Source organism: Cotesia typhae, unplaced genomic scaffold, assembly GCF_013202065.1.
Source record: "Cotesia typhae breed Kobodo isofemale line unplaced genomic scaffold, CoteBio_Ctyphae contig_43, whole genome shotgun sequence".
NCBI classification, from domain to species: domain Eukaryota; kingdom Metazoa; phylum Arthropoda; class Insecta; order Hymenoptera; family Braconidae; genus Cotesia; species Cotesia typhae.
This window is the reverse complement of record NW_027423752.1, coordinates 1504400-1523533: the sequence shown is the minus strand read 5'-3', so window position 1 is coordinate 1523533 and position 19134 is coordinate 1504400. Positions and strand designations below refer to the sequence as shown.

General features: G+C 30.3%; 4 protein-coding genes across 5 annotated transcripts in view; 1 reads left to right on the top strand and 3 right to left on the bottom strand.

Annotated features, from left to right (window-relative positions):
• The window catches only part of LOC141528464 (pyrokinin-1 receptor-like), a 59548-nt gene extending 46521 nt beyond the window's left edge, over positions 1-13027 (bottom strand). For both annotated transcript variants that reach the window (XM_074244522.1, XM_074244523.1), the window contains exon 1: positions 11977-13027. In XM_074244522.1, the coding sequence (XP_074100623.1) occupies positions 11977-12811 (835 nt within the window). In that variant the 5' untranslated portion in view covers positions 12812-13027. The remainder of the gene's footprint in view (positions 1-11976) is intronic.
• On the bottom strand, positions 7997-9115 carry LOC141528393 (uncharacterized). Its single transcript, XM_074244442.1, has 2 exons — positions 8908-9115; positions 7997-8833 (listed from the first exon to the last, which is right to left on the bottom strand). The coding sequence occupies exons 1-2, from the start codon at positions 9113-9115 to the stop codon at positions 8352-8354; spliced, it is 690 nt and encodes a 229-aa protein (XP_074100543.1). The 3' UTR covers positions 7997-8351.
• A 4646-nt stretch (positions 13028-17673) lies between the features above and the next one.
• Positions 17674-18491, bottom strand: LOC141528408 (pyrokinin-1 receptor-like). The gene is made up of 2 exons (XM_074244457.1): positions 17792-18491; positions 17674-17678 (listed from the first exon to the last, which is right to left on the bottom strand). Exons 1-2 carry the CDS (start codon positions 18489-18491, stop codon positions 17674-17676), a joined length of 705 nt encoding a protein of 234 aa, XP_074100558.1.
• Positions 18492-18935: 444 nt separating this feature from the next.
• The window catches only part of LOC141528471 (uncharacterized), an 80649-nt gene continuing 80450 nt past the window's right edge, over positions 18936-19134 (top strand). Inside the window, exon 1 of the mRNA XM_074244538.1 lies at positions 18936-18947. The gene's annotated coding sequence lies outside the window, so the exon portion shown is untranslated. The remainder of the gene's footprint in view (positions 18948-19134) is intronic.

Here is a 19134-nt window from a genome sequence, read left to right as displayed (position 1 = left end):
CCCCACCAATCTTTGATGAAACTGGTAGAATACGAGGCAATCAAACGTTTTTCTTCCCACCAACTTTCTTGACAGCTTTGCGGCACCTCCAAGAGCTGTTTTAACTGGATCTCCACCAGGCTGCATGGACTTTTTAGCTTCATCAACAATCTGTCTCAGAGCAACATCCTTCTTCTTGGTTGTCTTTCTTTTGACTGTCTTACGCTTCATTGTTTTTCTTTTAATTGTCTTACGCTTTGTAATAGGTTTTTCTTTTTTAAGACCCATACCGAAACGTCTTTTCAACTTCATGATTTTATTCACACTCCAAGCAGCAGCTTTTTCACCAATAGCGGCGTCTCTTGCTTGAAATCGTTGCCACGCTTTCTCAGCAAGGATTTTATCAGCCTCGTGACGGGCTTCTAAATTTTCACGATTTTTCGAGTAAGCTATATCATGTTCCTTACACGCAGCGTCCAGAGGATTTATACCTGAATCACCTCGAGCTAACCTCTTAGCTAACTTTGTACCTGGACCGCAGTACTGGTACCCACGGATATGGAGTTCAAGTGGGAGCTTATTGATTATGTTGTTGAACAAACCTTTACCACGTCTGCTTTCAGACATGTCACATCAAAGACTGACTCGCTTATCTATATAAGCCGGTATATATACCTCTTGAGCTCAGAATACAATCAACAGTCATGGATAGCAAACCAAGAGCTCAGTTGCCAGTTATCAATTTTGATCAAATTGTTCAAGGAACCGGTGTGAAACTCAAACGACACGGTGCTTTACTTCCCAACAGTATCCGTGCAGTGTTTTGCGGACCATCAAACTGTGGAAAGACCAACGCTCTACTATCCCTTATTGTACATCCAAACGGTTTGAGGTTTGAGAATATATATCTTTACTCAAAGTCTCTTAACCAACCAAAGTATCAGTTCCTGGAGACGCTGCTTAAACAGATTGATGGTATTGGATTCTTCACATTCAGTGAACATGAAGCTGTAATCAAGCCTGAAGATGCTAAACCTAACTCCCTGATGATATTTGATGATGTTGCTTGTGAAAAACAAGATCACATCAAGGCTTTCTTCTGCATCTTCAGCATCATTTGGTTGACAAAACCCTCTAATCTCAACTATTAACTTTATTCTTCAATAAAAGATGAAGTTTCATTTCTTTATATTTGCGAGTTCGAAACTCGAAAAGTAATGATGTAATCCAATAAAATAAATAAATAAAACTTTTACTTTTGAATTAGTTTTTTTTTTTTTTTTTTTTTTAAAGAAAAAAAATCATTTATAAAAATGTTATCGACAAATATTGATGCTGAAATAAATAAACTTATGATTATGCAAAAAAAAAAAAAAATTAGTTGTAGATAAATGTAAATATAAATTCATTTAAATTCAACGATTACACCTACGTGATTAGAGTATATAGATATGGATTAAAATGAAATCTACATGCACTTGGATATTAATAATTCGTTAAAAAAAACTTTGTATTTACTTACAAAGTTAATTTTTATTAAGTCAATAATGATGTTATTTTTTTTTAATAAATTAAATCTAAAAATTCATCAAATAATTTTCGATAAAATTTGTTGCGTCAGTAAGATAGTAAAAAATTTGTTTTACATGCAAAACAACCTCTTATCGGTTGAAAAAAATTTCGAAATTGAATTAATGATGTCATAACAGAAATCCTGAGATATAAAGACATCAAAGTTAAACGTTCTAAAGTAATTTCATAAAATCTTAAAATGTTTTTCTGTAATAAATGATCATCAAATAAAGTAAGAAAATTTTTAAAACAAATTGAATATCTCAATAGATTCTAATATTTATCTTAATTCAATTTATGAATAGAGAAAAATAGATTTTTTAAAATTGTAAAACCAATTTGTCTTAGTGTCACTCGAAGGTTTTAGATAAAAGTGTACTCCGGAATCTCGTGACACGATTGCGTGATGAAATAAAGCATTTATAAGATTGAGCTAAAACGATTACTCCGTCATTTTCAGTTTATACTTTCGCTTCTCTCTTTCTCTCTCTTTTTTTCTCGTCATGTTATTTTTCTCGTCGTGTTATTTTTATTTATTATATTAATATTTATTTGTAATGAGAGCTAAATTAAAGGAAAAAAGTAAAATTTGGGAAATCTATTATTAAACGTTAAACTTGATAAAAATATAGGAGATGGTGGGGCATAACGGCTCACTTAAGCTAGTGATTTCTTTTTGTGATTTTTAACCATTACATTTGTTTATTTTTCGTCTATTTCAAATAAATCAGTTGAAATTTTGCAAAAAATCGAAAAAAAAATTTTTTTTCTGGGGCATGACGGCCCACTCTCCAAAAAAAGTCTCAAGTATTACCAAGAACTCAAAGAAAAAAAAGTCAAAATGAAACAAAAAAAGGACCTCAGTTAAAAAAAAAAAAAAACCAATCCAAAAAAATTTTAATAAAGCATTTAATATCTAATAGAGGTATAATATTTTGGCTAGGATCATTCAAATAATTTATAAGCGAACTATAACTGCACCAAAATTTAAAAAAAAGTCACCCTCTAAAAAATAAGGAGTTAGACCAATTTCTAATTAGACCGTCGATATCAAATTATCTCGATGTGATTTCTTAATTATCGAAAACTTATATTTCATGTCTTACTCAAAATTTGATTTTTTTTAACATTTTTATAAAATTATAAATTTTATGATAAAGCTGTTAATTAGTTTTAAATAAATATTCATTAATAATATAATTAATTCCTTTATACTTTTTACCCGAGATAAATACAATTGACCTAAAAAGGCTTAAAAAAATTAATTCTTTAAATTTCTCTCAATTCAAAAAAAATTTTTTTCGTTACAATTTTTTTTTCGAGTGGTCCATTATACCCCACATTACAGAAGTCATAACTTGACGGAAAATGAAAAAAAAAAAATTTTTATCAAATTTTTGAGGTGGGCCGCTGTGCTCCCCCCCCCGCCCTCTCCTAAATTTGTCAATTTTTGTGGCATACGACGTATTAAAATGATGGTATACTTATTATATACTTATTTCCTCGACCTATCACTATGCGAGAAAAAATTAAACTTTCCTTCGCTATCTATCGATTGTAACCGAACTGTTTCCCAATTGTTTTCGCAAGGTTAAAGACATTTGATTCAAACTTTTTGGTATTTTGAAATAACATTACAAAAAGTTGTAAATTAAATTATTGAGGGTAGTTTGCACTTCTTTGACCTCCCTTCTATAAAATTACAAAACTAGTTACCTGTAATTTATAATCTAACATTACGTAAATGCAATAAATACAAGTTGTGCATTAAAATGGATCAATAAAACAATATATTGCCTTTGCAGGTATTTAATTTAAAATTTTTAAATTTCTAATTAATTTGAATTGTTTTGTTAAAAATCTATTCTAAATTATTTTGCTAAAAATATTATTCCAAAATCAAAGTCATTTTGGAATAATAATGACCTATGAGTAAGAATTAAAAATATTCAAACTATTGATTCAATTATAGAAATTTATCAATCAAATCGAAGCTCGAAGCTGGAATAATTAATTCCTCGGGGCTCCGAGCTGAATAAACAGGTTAATTCTGCAAAGCATTCCATCTTAACATCTGGAGTAATGACTCATTTATTATTTTCAATGAAGACGGCATATGAGAGTGTATGAGTGTCTGTGTTTACATTTGTATAGTCAGAGCTCATGCATATTAGAGTCGAAAAAAACCTAAAATATCATACTATCACATAAATTTTGTTTTTCATTTTTTCCTAATGCACATCTAAATTAATTTTTTTCCGTCAAAAATTCTCTATAAAAAAAAAAAAGAACGCTATTCGGCTACACCCGAAATAAAAGGTAGATTTCATAGAAGGCCCAACTTTTCAGGGGTTTTTTTTTTTTTTTTTTTTTTAGGTACTTGCAACAATATTTCACGATGGGACTGAAAAAAAAATAGTTGGAAAAAAAAAAGCACCCTAATATACCTACAAATATAAATTTTTTAACTAGCGTTATTTTTAAACTTTACTCTACCACAGAAAAAAAAATTAACTTGGAGCAAGAGAAAAATTCTTAAACCAAGAAAATAATTTTAAAGAGTTTCATTGTCTTGGATCAAGATAAAAAATTCTTAAATCAAGTAAAATTTTTTAGTTTAAGAATTTTTCTACTCAAATCAAAAAAATTAAATTCTTCAAAATTATTTACTTGATTCAAACAAATTTTTTTTTTCTGTGTAGTTAAGAGATATTACGACAAAATTCCGAGTAAATTTCGACATGAGGACCAATGCAAAAGATTGATTTCTACGAAATCTATCTAAAAAGTTGTACAGTTATTTACAGCTGTATGCAAAATATGTAACCCTAATTTCTATAAAATTTTTTTATTGAAAACCTTAGTACGGCTGAATGGATAAAAATTTTTATGGCATTAAAAAAATTTGTTTTTCGTTAGTATAAGTGGAAGGTATAATCCATAAAATTCTCAACTACAAAATATCAAACGTATGAAAAAAAAAAAAAATACTTGGGTTTTCACGAAATTTCACCTCAAGTTTTATCAGATTTAAAATTGTGCATATCTAATAAAGCTTACTGCTCGCTGCATGGATTAGCCTTCAGTATATTTTCCCTTAGTAAAAAGTTCTGTTTCCTTAAAAGTCGGGAAAAAGTTTCCATTTCTTGTGCAAGTACAATAAAGTGGTCGACCACTCAAGGCATGGCGAGAATATTTTTCTCAAGTGTTTTCTCTCTGAGCGTGCTCTATTATTGATAATAATTTAGCTACTTTATTTGAATAATATATCGTATTAATTTAGATTTTTTTTATTAGTCCCTGATTTTGTCTTACTGTGTGGAACAGCTCAAATTATTTACTGCAATAAATTCAATTATATAAAAATAAGGAAATTAAGTTTATTCTAGAAAAAAAACAGAACCGTAAACTGACCGAATCTTTGCAAATATGATAACTACCCACTAAAACAATGAATCGGGTGTATTATTTTTAAAAAAATTCGTAAATTAAAAATTTCAGAAATTGCATTGACAGTAATTGATAATTTCAATTACAAGGCTGTCAACTAAGCTATCTAGAACTAGCAAAAATAAATTAAAACTAAAAAAACAAGTTTGATTAAAAAACCAAACTAAAAAATACAAAATAGTTTTTAGTGATTTTTTATAAGTATAAAAATAAGGATCAAGTGATTAAAAAAATTATTTTATTGCGAAAGAGCGTAGAGTGCTTTATAATTGAATAAAATAATTGTTTTATTTTTAATAACTGGTCTTATTTCAAACTAATTAAAAATCGTTCAAAATTCTTTCTACTATTTAGTTAGGTTTTATATTAAAGCGCATTTTTTATTTTTTAAAATCTAATTTATCCAAATTTTTTGGAATAATTGAATTATAATACTCTATTTCATGAAAAGAAGGATAATGTATACATTGTGTATCATTGAAATAAATATAACTTGTATGCTTACATGCAGGTCAAGCTAATAAAACAAATTAATTTAATAACCATTATGTTATTATCAGCGACTTTTTAATAAGAGCTTTATGTAAGTCGGTCAATAAAAAAGCAACAAATTAAAATTCCAATTAAAAATTATAAAGTGGTTCCATAAAACATCCATAAAAAAGAGGTTAAGCGTGTTAATTTTCAAGAAATGATATCCCGCAAGAACGACGTTTGTATCTTTGATCATGATAAGTTAATTGTTATGAGTAAAAAGAAAATTCTTGAACCGCGAATTAAAATACATTTTAGATTAAATTTGAATTTATTATAAATCATAATTTTCATAATAAATTTATTCTAAAATTCATAGATACGAGAATGAAGGAATGAGAATCAAATGATTTTTTTTTTTTCATTTGTTACGTAACACATTTTGGTAATATAAAAGTTTCTTACAAACAAAACTTTCAAAGCAAAATTTAAAATAAAAATTTTTTAGCTCAAAAAAAATGATTTTGTATAAAAAATTGATTATATTCAAATTTATTATAAACTAGCTGTTACCCGCCCGCTCCGCTGAGCACTTTATAGAATTGTAGTTTTAGATCTAGACTTGAAATTTAATTGGAGTATTATTTTGACTTGCACAGGTTCCACATTCCATCGAATCGGAAGTAGAATTTATTGAAATCCGTATTGAGATGATCTCTACATGACAAATAAAAGATCCTTACCAAATTTGCAGCTTTTTGAAGCTATATTTTAAAAACTAAGATTTTTTATTGTTGACACCCACCCCCGCGATCTTTATTGGAGATGATTCGGTGTAAAATCCGTTCTTAGATCATTTTTGTATCACATGTAGACGACTCCTATTAAATTTGGAGTCTATAGGAGCTATAGCTTGGAAATTAAAAATTTTCATTGTTAATACCTACCTCCGCAACCCTCTGTGGGGTGAGATATCGTAAAATTCATTGATAGATTACACGGGTCAACATGAAATTTGATTTTGATTGCAAAGCATTAAATTTCGGTAGTTTAGGTCGTAATAAGACGGAAAAAAAATATATGGCATGAAAAACTTTGCTTTTGTGCTTAGAAGACTGATTGAACGAAATTTTTAAAAATCTCGGATTTTAATTTTTGATTGAAAATAAAACTATTGAAATAAAAATGTTTATTATTTTTATTAAGTTTTACTATCAAATTAGCTTACAGAAAAGTGGAAAATAACTTAAAAGTGCACACTTTTACTTTTTCTTTTATGTTCATAGCTACTTTCTCTCAATAAACCCCAAATATAGCCCATCATGTTTTCATTGGCCTTGATAGCGTTGTTCAAAATTCATGATGTCCTGATGGAAACGTTCTCCTTGCTCTTCGGAATAGGCTCCCATATTGTTTTTAAATTTATCCAAATGAGCATGCAGCATATGTACTTTTAATGACATCCTGCAGCCCATGGCCTTAAAATCTGTAAGCATATCCTCAACCAACTTTTCGTAGTTTTCAGCTTTATTATTTCCTAAAAATCCAGAAACTACTGCTTTAAAACTGTTCCAACTTGCTTTTTGAGGACGATTCAGCAACGTTGGAAATTTTTCATCGGCGAAAATCTGTCTTATTTGCGGACCAACAAAAACCCCAGCTTTAACCTTTGCTTCCGATAACTCCGGAAAAAATTTTTTTAAGTATCCAAAAGCTTCTGAAGTTTCATCCAGTTTTTTAACAAATTGTTTCAGCAACCCTAACTTAATGTGCAAAGGCGGCATTAACACCTTTTCCGCTTCAACAATCGGCTCAAATTTGACGTTCTGTGTTCCGACACACAATTCTGTTCTTACAGACCATGACCGTTGAATATAGTGTTTAGAATCCGCTCTGCTATCCCACAAGCACAAATAACACGGATACTTTGTATATCCACCCTGTAGCCTAGGGTGGGTCAAAAAAATCGAATAATTTATTTTTGACTTTATACTCTGAAAAATAGGTTCGTAGACACCTAAAAAGAATTCTCTCCAAGTATAAGCTCTTAATTATAACGGGAAGGTCCTCCGCTTTGCGGGTTTCTATTTTTTTCGAATAATCAGATAAAAAAATTTATATCTCGCTTCCAACTGCTTGGAAAAATATTCCGTGGCATAGATTTTGTGAGAAATTGAATGCTTTACAAAAAAGGTCTCTTATGACTTTTTCAAAAACTCAACCGATTAAAAGATATTCATAGTTGAAGTTTGGCTATTTTAAGGAAAATATTCGTTTTTATTATGAATTTTATAAGTCGATGAAAAAAATTATTTCGGATTGCGGAACTCATGATTTTGTAGGAAATTTACTGCTCTACAAAAATGGTCTCTTATGATTTTTTGATTAAGTGAAGCCGTTACGAGATATTCATCGTCAAACATTAACGAATATCAATATTTCCAGTTTTTGATCAATAATTCGATAAATTTTAATTTAAACTATGAGTTTCAGGAAAATTTACATAAATTTGAGTTTCGATCGATAAAGAAATGTTATAATAAGTTAGATAAAGAATTATTGGAATTATTTTAATTGGGCTACAGTGTAGCCCCATTAAAAATCCCACCATTTTAAAATCTCCAATCAGCTCCCAGTTATACTCACGATACTTTACAGATTCAAGCAAACTTTTCAAGCAAAATTTTGAGACTTTCATAATTTTCTTTAAGATGTACTGAGTGAGCAATTGGAAGAGACGGAAATTTATTTCCGTTGTGCAATAGAACTGCTTTTAAACTTTTTGTAGAGCTGTCAATGAATAAACGCCATTAGCTAGGGACACAGGGTATGCCAATTGCTTCAAACATACCTTTAATGTCATTACAAAAACAAAGTCAATCTTCCTTCGTGAAAAACGTTGCAAACATTTCATGCCTAGTCCGCTGATCCGTGATCTTAACATCATCAAGCAAATTCCACTGTTTTAACCGAGAGCCTAGAAGCTCTGCTTTATTTTTTGGCAAATTTAAATCTCTAATTAGATCGTTAAAATTTTCTGAAGTAATGAGATAGTGTTTTGGTTGTTCAGATGTAGGCAAAAACTCCTTATCGGAATTACTTTTATAAGAACTAAAAGATGAGCTACTTTTCTGCGATAATTTTTTTGGTGGCTCAGGTACTGGTCGTGTCAGGTCGTGAGCAATTGGAGCAGAAGAAGATTCGAGGTCAGGATATTCAATAGGTTTTGCATTTTTACCTCTACGTCTTTTACTCGGATTCACCATACAAAAGTAGCAGTCAGTAATATGGTCTTTTGGTTCTCGCCAAATCCTTGGTATTGCAAATTTCATAGACCTTTTCTCACCTCGATACCAACCTAAAAATATAAAAATAAAAATTAATATGTCTATTATTTTGGATTCATCGCTTAATTAAATAAAAATTGCTTACCTTCCAAACACCTTTTACAATAACTACAAGCAACATGTGGAGCCCATGGCTTATCTTGATTCCGTACAGGACAGTCAAAATATGCTTCATAGGCTTCACAGAGAACGTGAGATGTCTTTAGTTCATATTTCACGTCTCGAACTTTAATAAATTGACCACATATAAAACAAAATGCATCAGCATCGTATTTGCACTTTCGTGACGACATTTTAAGTTATTCTGGGCTTGTAAATAACACCTGATGGTTGTTTATCACTCGGATGCCATCTAGCGGTACAGTGTAAACGTTAATACCCCACTCTCACCGCGCGGTCTTTTTAAAAATATTAAAATCAATTAAAATTTATGAAAAAATTGAAAAATGAGTATTATTATTATAACTATCACAAAAGCAAACTTTATACCGAAAAAAGATATTTTCTTTTCGTTTTTGTGCATAACTAACTGGAAAATAATAGTATAAACTTTAGGACAAAGAACGGAAATTTTTTTTGTAGAGTCGTGTTATTTCTACATCTCTTATAGAAGATTCCTACCAAATTTGAAGTTGATAGGAGCTATAGTTTAAAAACGGGAATTTTTCATTGTTAACGCCCCCGCAACCCCCCTTGTGGGTGGAATTTCGTAAAATCCGTTCTTAGCTGACCTCTACTCGGCGAAAGGAATATTCCTGCCAAATTTCAAGTCTCTAGGTCTTGTAGTTCCAGAGATATCATGATGAGTGTCTATATCTATAGAAAGTCTCCTATATATATATATATATATATATATATATATATATATATATATATATATATATATATATATATATATATTTAGAATAGTTTTTGAATAAAATGAATCTTACGTTGGACTAATGTATAATCAATAAAAATATAACTTATTTAGTCATAGATCAACGGTGGAAGTATATAAAGAGCTATTCATCCAAGTTTCCCAAAGATTAATACATACGTTTCGGAAATCTTGTGAATTGACACACTTCAAATATTAAAAAAAAAGAACAACACTCAAACACGCGATGTGATGTTAAAGCTTTTGTAATTTCCGCAACCCCAAAGTACTAAGTTACCTAGCGAATAAAGAATATCCATCCCTTATACTTCACTTTAATTCCGATTGTATGGGTAAAGATAGTATGAGTTGACTATTAACTAACGGAAAGTACACCGTCAACCTTGTTTTACTGACAAGTTCATTGACGTACTCGGGTGAAACTACCCTATAATTTATAACTGAAAGACAAAATATTTTAGAGATAACATTTTGAAGAAAAATAAAAATTAACTGTGTAGAAAAAGTTATAAATCAAAGTAACTATCCCTTTCAAGAAACTTGATCCTAGCTTTGAAATTATGTTCCGGTTTTTTATAATAAATATATCAAGTATCTGTAGACTCTAAACCGCTTGCTGATTACGGGTGACGAGAAAAATTGCTAGATATTTTTTTTTTCAGCTTGAGCGACCCCAAATGACGTTAATAACTTTTAATGACATGTCAAAAAATCTACTACTTTTTATTTAAGGCAAAGACTAATTTTTCCGGACATGACAAACTCCTTGGAAACTTTTTAAGGAAAAATATTTGTTTAAAAAAATACAAGAATTAATTAACCGCAAAAGATTATGAATTTTTTAGGTGCAATAACCTTTTTGTTTTCACAAGATTTCTTAATCAAATTTAAATGACAAAATTTCACTTATTTCTTTTTTAGAGTAATTAGGTGTGCTATGAAATTATAATGTAAAAATGCTTTAAAGTGGTTAAACTTTTTTTCTAAGTCAAGCTTAGTATTGGAAAAAACTTTGTTAATTAATTAAATTTTATTTTTATTAAATAATTATAATTGCAAAGTGACTAAACCAGCTGAAAAATAATTAAATTATCATATCGTAACTCATAACATACCTAATTAAAAATTTTTTTATTTATCTAGCGACTCTAGGATTACAATAAATGAAATAACTACCAATCATATACTGGTGAGAATAAAAAAAAATTAATCATACGAAATTAGCAACCTTGCAGTCACTATGTTACTGCCGTGACTTATGAACGATAAATAAATAAAATTTTGCGTTACTAAATAATGAATTTTGTTAAATTGCACTGTAGTTTCTTAATTATTGACGTTTTTAAAAATATAAGCTCATTCTGATGTTACACTCATCAGGAGCTTTTATTTGAGTACCCATATGTATTTTGATATATTTTTCATATATTCATATATATAATACATATAAATATATGAAAAATTGATGTGGGTACTCAAATGAAAGGTCTTGATGAGTGTAACATCGGGATGAGCTTATATTTTTAAAAATGTCAATAGTTCACAAGATACACGTTCATTTCTTAATTATATATCTAGAGATAGAGTATTTTCGAATGCAGCTTAAATACTTATCATCATACATTGACTATTGGTAAGAATGATATGAAACCATGAAAAAGCACAACTCCAGGTCAAGACTTTTTCAACGATACCAAATTTAACCATAAAAACCCATTCTATCATATAAATACACTGGCCACAAAATTTTGCTTATTCTTAATAAAATAAATGAGCCAATTTTATGAAATTAGAAGACTGAAATATAGTAGAAATGTCCTTTGCGATCCGACTGGTTTTAAAATTTTTGCACAGGCTTATTTTGTTAAAAAGAAATGACTTTTCGGACACAGAGAGAAAAATTGTTCATTGGAGGACTAATTTTCTTAACTCAAGGAATTATTAAGAAGAATGAAAATTCTTTTGACTGAAGTGAAGTTTTTTTGAACCAAGACTCCTTGAAAAATTTCTTGGGTCAAGTAAGCGATTTTTTTTTTTTGTATACTTTATGAAATTTTATTACTTTAACAAAAATTTTTTTATTATTTTAAAAAAAATTCTTTCGGAGAAAAAAAAATTATTTTAAGTTAGTTTAAGTTTTCCTCTAAAAAAAAAAATTTTTTTTAATGAAAAAAAAAAAATTTATTCCTGTATCAAATAATAAATGGGTTTTCTTAATTGGATTTTTAAAAATTCAAACAATTGGACTTTTTAAAAACTCAAAAATTAACTCACCAAGCATTTTAACAACCCGCCTAGAAGATTTTCCAGTATTGCGATTATCCCACTTAGACTTTCTGCTCTCCTGAGCACTGCGAGTTCCCTGATTTCTAATGTTCCTCTTCTTCATCATCCTCGATTTCCTGAGCTTGAGCCCAATCATCGAGTAAAGAATGGTGATAAGAATCATTGGTATGATGAAGAACAGCAGAGTCGCAAGCTCAAACGAGTGCTGAAGGTAAGGGTTTTTCAGTGTGCAAAGAACCATATCAGGACTGATATGCGTAGCTTCGATAACTCCGTACTGTAGAGCTAAAGGCAACGCAAAGCAAATTGCAACTAACCAAATTATCAGGATCATTTTGACAACACGCGACAACTTGGACATCGTATGAGATAAAAAGGGGTGGCAAATTGCTATGTATCGTTCGACAGTGAAAGCCGTGATTGTTAAGACACTCGCGTATGTTGAACATTCTGCAACCAGACCGCGAACAATGCAAAACCATTCCCCGAAAATGTAAGGGTACTTGGACCACACTAGGTAAATTTCGGGAGGCAATCCAAAAATCAGAAACACAAGATCCGAAACTGCCAAACTGAACAAGTAATAATTAGTCGCAGTGTGCATAGACTTGATCCGATAAATCACAATACATGTGCTCACATTTCCAATGATTCCCGCGATGAATATCACCAAATATATTATCGTTACTGGTACTACGATATAAAGTGAATCGCGGCGTGATACCAAAGTTTGAGATACCGCGTCTGTCGTCGAAATCGGTGGAAATGTTGAAGATACTTCTTCGGTCAAATTGTGAAAAAACGATTCCGTTGTCGTCTCCATTCTTTTATTTTTCTTTTTGTCACTTAATTTTTATTCGTAAGGATTGAAATTTTCTGATACAAGTCTTTTCTTTATTTTGTACAGAAGCATTTTCATTTGTGTTGTTTTTTTTTTTTTTAAAGATTTTAGGGAGCAAAAATAATTTATTGAAAATTGAAATGTTTTTTAATCACTGATTAAATTTGCGATTTTTCAGGACGCCGATTAAGAAGAAGACCTGCGCGAAAAGAAGACAAACCAAGACTGAGGATGATTACTAACGGTCAGTCAGCGTCGACGGCTAAGTTACGATAGTGGGGAATAGCATTCTGCGCCGGCGGAGAATATTATCAGCCGAATATATGTATATTGTATGATACATAACGTATGATACAGGAAAAAAGGAAGGAAGAGAATTTACAGAATCGGTAAATATACACAGAGCTGCTGGTTCTGCAAGTTCTGATGAAGGAAATACGTTTGAAGGTGAAGGACGAAATGGGTTTAATTTTTATAATTTAAAAGTAATTGATTGGTACTTTATTTCGCACGTTGCTATAGAAACGGTTGGATTATTTTGAGAGACAACTCATATTTTTATGGAAATTTATGATAAAATTTAGATGGTAGAAATCAGTTATGAATACCCCGAATTTTCGGTGCTTGATAATAGACGGAGTGAAAGACAGGCTGGGATTTTTTTTAAATTATAATTTATTTAGTTGGGATCATTTAAAATTGTTTTGTATAATTTTTGGAGTATCTAATTATGGAGATATTTACTATCTGATAAATTTCGCTCTGATCGAAGAATTTAGTACGGAGTACTAAACTGATTTAGTAACAAAATTTTTAATCATTTATTTGGGAGAAAAAAAAAATTTTTTACCCATCAATATTATTTCTTACAATTTTATAAATGATTTTTTTACTTTAAATAAATTATATTAATATAAAGAAGGCCTCATTACATAGGAATAAATATTTGTTTCCACAAAATAATATTTAGTCTATATTCTCGGGCAAAATATTCCCGACAAAATATCCTTGTAAAAATATCCTCGAACAAAATCTCCGTAAGACAAAATATCTTCAGGATAAAATATCTTTTGTCAGAATATCTGTGGACAAAATATCTTAAAATTCATTAAAAAAGAAGTTTAAAAATCAAAATATTATAATGTCAAAAAAAAAATACACAAAAACCATGTTAAAAGGAAACAACACGATTACCCGTATTTGTGTTGGTCTAATATCGAATAAACAGACACAATTTAATTCTTTAAATTATGTATATAAACTAGCGACTCGGTCCGCTTCGCTGAGCCTCAGTCAAAATGACTAAAGTTTTTGTTATAATTTTTTATTTTATTATAATGATCAATTAATTTTTAAGTTCGAACAATAAGTTCAATACAATAATAATTAATCTAGAGCAATAACTAAAATTAATAAAATCATAAATAATAAATTTTGCATTATTCATCGTCAAATAAAAGATTCCTACCAAATTTCAAGTCTGTATTAGAAGTTACAGAGTGGAAATGGTAATTTAACATTCTAACACCCACCCCCGCAATCCTTATTGGGGGTGGGTTATTGTAAAATCCGCTCTTAGATCATTTCCGCATCACATATAGAAGACTCCACCTAAATTTGCCGTCTGTAGGATCTACAATTTGAAAGTTAAAAATTTTCATTTTTAATATCCACTCCCGCAACCCCTTGTGGAGCGAGCTATCGTAAAATTCGTTCATAGATTATTTATATATCTCTTACGGAAGATTTCATCCAAATTTGGGAGCTATAGGATTTATAGTTTACAAACGAGAATTATTCATTGTTAACGCCCACGCAATCCCCTTTGAGGGAGGATTTTTTAAAAATTTTTTTACATACAAACCTTCTCCTAAAAATTCTAAAAACAACAAAAAAAAATTTAGCTCAATCGGTCCAGCCGTTCTCAAGTGATGCATGGACATACATGCGGCATTTTATTTTTATTTATATAGATAGATAGATAGATAGATAGATAGATAGATAGATAGATATATAGATAGATAGATAGATAGATAGATAGATAGATAGATAGATAGATAGATAGATAGATTTTGTCCAAGGATTTTCCGTCCATGGATATTATGGCTGGAGGATTTTTTGTTATATGGATATTTTGACCGGGATATTTTATCGGGGATATTTTGTCCGAGGATATAGAATCATAGAACCATATTTCTTTGGTAAGTATTGTCGGTAGATGGCTATGTTTTAATTCCAATGTTATACATAACTTATTCACTGACTCAGATTATTTTATTCAGCTCTATTTTGAGAAATCTATCAAACCTTTAAAAACACACATACTCCCAAATGACTTTTATGTCATTTCTCAGTAGAGTTTAGTTAAAATTGTTTAATTTGTCTGTTATTGATATAATAAAAACTTGTTTAATTTAAAATTTTATAAATGTCTCAAATATGATTTATTTTCTAAGAAAACAATAAATCGTACAGTTGATTCTTAACAGGAAAAAAAATTACGTAATTTCTTACAGAGCATTTCATAATTTTTTTTAAATTATTGGCACTATAGTTTTCACATGAGAGAAATAAGAAAAGCTCTTTCATTTTTGTACAAGTGTATCATAGTGAATCTTAATAAAAATTAATTAAAAAAAAAACTACGTAATCAATGCTATTGATATGAAATAGGGCCTCAGTTCATCGAATTCTGGAACTGATAAAAAAGCCCAGTCTCGATACATCAATCTTTCCTGGAGCTATCGTGAGTAAATACAAAAAAGTTTGGAAAATACAAAAGTGTACGTCTCACACGTTAAGTCTATAGATAAATACAGAAAAAAATATTTTTTTTTTCTACTTTATACAGTTATATCGACGGTCAATATTGAATATAATTCTCTACGAAATTCCTATTGCTAACGTGAAGTTGCTTGAAAAATTATTGAGATAGAAAAAAAAATAGTACAAAATTTCATAAACTTTCATTAATATCTTTTAAACGATTGCAAGTTTGATAACGTTCTGCAATAGGGATCGTCATAAGGGTGAATGGAAACATATGGTGGAAGATTTATTTCATTTCATGGCGTGTATTTTTGTAAAACGTGATGACAAGAAACGCAAGGACTAACTGACAGCCATACTAATAATTTTTCAACTACAGTATTTTGTTAATATACTAAACAAAAATAAATAAATAGGTAATTGAATATTTCTAGTTTGCAAAACATACTTTTTTTATTGATTTAGTCTCTAAATTGGGACATATCAACGATTTTAGACTGCAAAGTCGTCCCATAGTGACATGTCGAGAGTAAAGCACTTCCACACGCTTACGCGTGAGGCGTGCAATTAGCGCACAGACATTTAGACGTCCGTGTAAATTTTTTTTCAAAGTAGCACTATAAAAAGATTCTTAAAAACTATATGATTGATCGATTAGAGTGTTTTCTCGAAATATGTCTACTTATGTAATCGCATAAGTGCAATATGATTGTTATAAAGGCATTTGAAGACCCCAAAATTGCTTGACCTTGACGTATCGAGAGTAAAACACTACCTCAACCGCTACGCGCTATGAGATGTGCAATCAAAATATTTTTTAGAATAAAAATATGCCATTCACAAAATTTTCCATATTTTTTAATTATTGAGATCAATATTAAATATATAACCATACATTCACATGTACTGAACAGAAGAAATAAATAAACAAATTTTGTCCTGCGCAAAATTTGAATCTTTTTAAAACTACTCCAAAAACACCATAATAAATCAACTATTGCTGAAAATCATACGAAATTTTTAAACAGTACAAATTGAGGTCAAGACTTTCCTAATTATACTAAAGTTAACTTTAAAAAACTTATTTCATCATATAAATACACCGGAGACAGAATTTTCTTTATTCTGTGGGTGATGTAAATAAAGCTTACATCATTAACTTATCGATATTCTATTTAATTCAACTTTTATTGACCATTAAATATTTAATCTTTTATGTAAAATCAAGTTTTAAGTAAAGATTGTGGATGTAAATTTATAACAACAGTATCAAAAACTCGACCTTGGAAAATTTTCGAACTTGTGTTTAGAATGCTGGATAAAAAGATAGAGTCAAGTGATATTAATTATCCCGCGAGGCCAATAAAATACCATTCTTTAAATTTTCAAACTGCAATTACTTTTGAATGAATAAACCGATTATCACAGGGTTGGTGGTATTCGACGTAGTTTTTGGAATTATATGATTTATATTTAAACGCAAATTATTCAGACGGAAAATTTTGGAGAAATTTTAAAAAAATCACTTTTTCCGCTAACAATAACTCACGAACGAATCAACCGATTTTCATCGGCCCGACGGCGACCGACGTGATTTTTTATGCTAAGAGCTGATTAGTTTTTAGAATCGATCGATAAAGCCATTTAAAAGTTATTCCAAAAAAACTATATTTGAAAAAAAATTTTTTTGTAGGTTTTTTTAGATTTCTCAAATTCTATCGGTCCAAATTGTATTAAAAATTTAAATTGAGTCAAGCTCTTTCGAATGGCGAAAATCGCAATCAAATTGGTCAAGCTATTTGCATAGATCTTCACAAACACACACACACACACACACACACGCGCGCGCGCCCGTTTTTCGAAAAACGGGGCACAACCAATATAACTTCCCGATTTTCGAAAATTTTCAATTTTCTTAGTGGAAAGTTAAAAAAATCAATTTAAGTCAAAAAAATTATTTGAAACAAGAAAATCATTTCAACGAATTTTTTTGTTTTGAGCCAAGCAGAAAATTTTCAAATCATGTAAAATTTATTTAAACCAAAACATATTTTAACTGATAAAAATTTTCAAACTTACACTACAAAGTTAAAAAAAGCTCAAACTTTAACATACATTTTACAAAATTTATAGCGATCTCTTTTAAAATTTATTCAAAAATTAAATAAATTTTGATTTCTATCAAAAACTTACCCAACATTTTAACAATTTTCTGCGAAGATTTTCCTGTATTATCATCAAACATTTTCCTCTTGATTTCCAACTCACTGCGCATTCCTTGATTCCTGATATTCCTCTTTTTCATCCTCTTCGACTTCTTCAGTTTCAAACAAATTCGCCAGTACAATATCGGAATAAGAGTCATGGGTATAAAAAAAAATATCAAACTCGTCAGCTCGAACGAATACTTGACATAGTCCGGATTCTTCAAATTGCAAATAACCGCAAGCGAGCTTATCTCTGGGTACTTGATAACTCCGTACTGCAGAGCTACAGGTGGTGCAACACAGAGCGAGATCACCCAGATCATCAAAATCATCTTGAAAACTCGCGACAGCTCGGAAATTGTGTGGGACAAAAACGGGTGACAAATTGCAATATATCTTTCAACAGTGAAAGCTGTGATCGTGAGCACGCTTGCGTATGTCGCGCCTTCAGAAACATACGCTCGAGCAGTACAAAAAAAATCCCCGAAAATGTACGGGTAGAACCACCAAATCACATAAAGTTCAATCGGAAGCCCGAATATCAGCAGCAACAAGTCAGAAATTGCCAAACTAAACAGATAGTAGTTGGTTGCGGTGTGCATCGACTTGTTGCGCAAAAACATGATGCACGTGGTCACATTGCCGATTATTCCGGTGATAAATATCATGATGTATATTAGTGTCATTGGTATAACTACAAAAAGTGAACCACGAGGTGAACCCCATTGCTTGTACACCGCTTTGTATTCATCATCATAAGATGGCTCCATATTTTTTTTTTTTTTTTTTTTTTTTTTAAGAAAAAAATTAAATATCTTTATTAATAATTTTATTAATTAATTTGAATAAGAAGATTGAATTAATATGGGATTTTACAAAATACTATTATGAGAAAAGACCTGCACAAGAAAAAGATAATTCAAGACTGAGTATTAATAACGGTCAGTTAGCGTTCGGCAGCTAAACACCACGATAGTGGGGAAATACATTCTGCGCCGGCGGCACGCGTTATCAGTAATAAAATGTATTCAGACATACAGTGTGTAATTGGAAAATAGAGGCCAAAAAAGAGTCGTAAAAGCTATGGTGAGAAAGATAACGTCAAAGGGGATGGTGATGGTGGGGTGGATGTTTACCAATAGGTAATTGATAATTGATTCTTAAATCGGTGTTCAGTTTGCAGGTTTAAGTTATAAAACACGTCAGATTTTTATGGAGATGGGTGGAAAAATTTAGGGCGATAAAAATGAGTTATGGAGCTCCCGAAGTTTAGGTGGTTGATAATGGGAGCGAAGATAGGCTGGTGGGCTTTTATTGTAAGTTATTTGT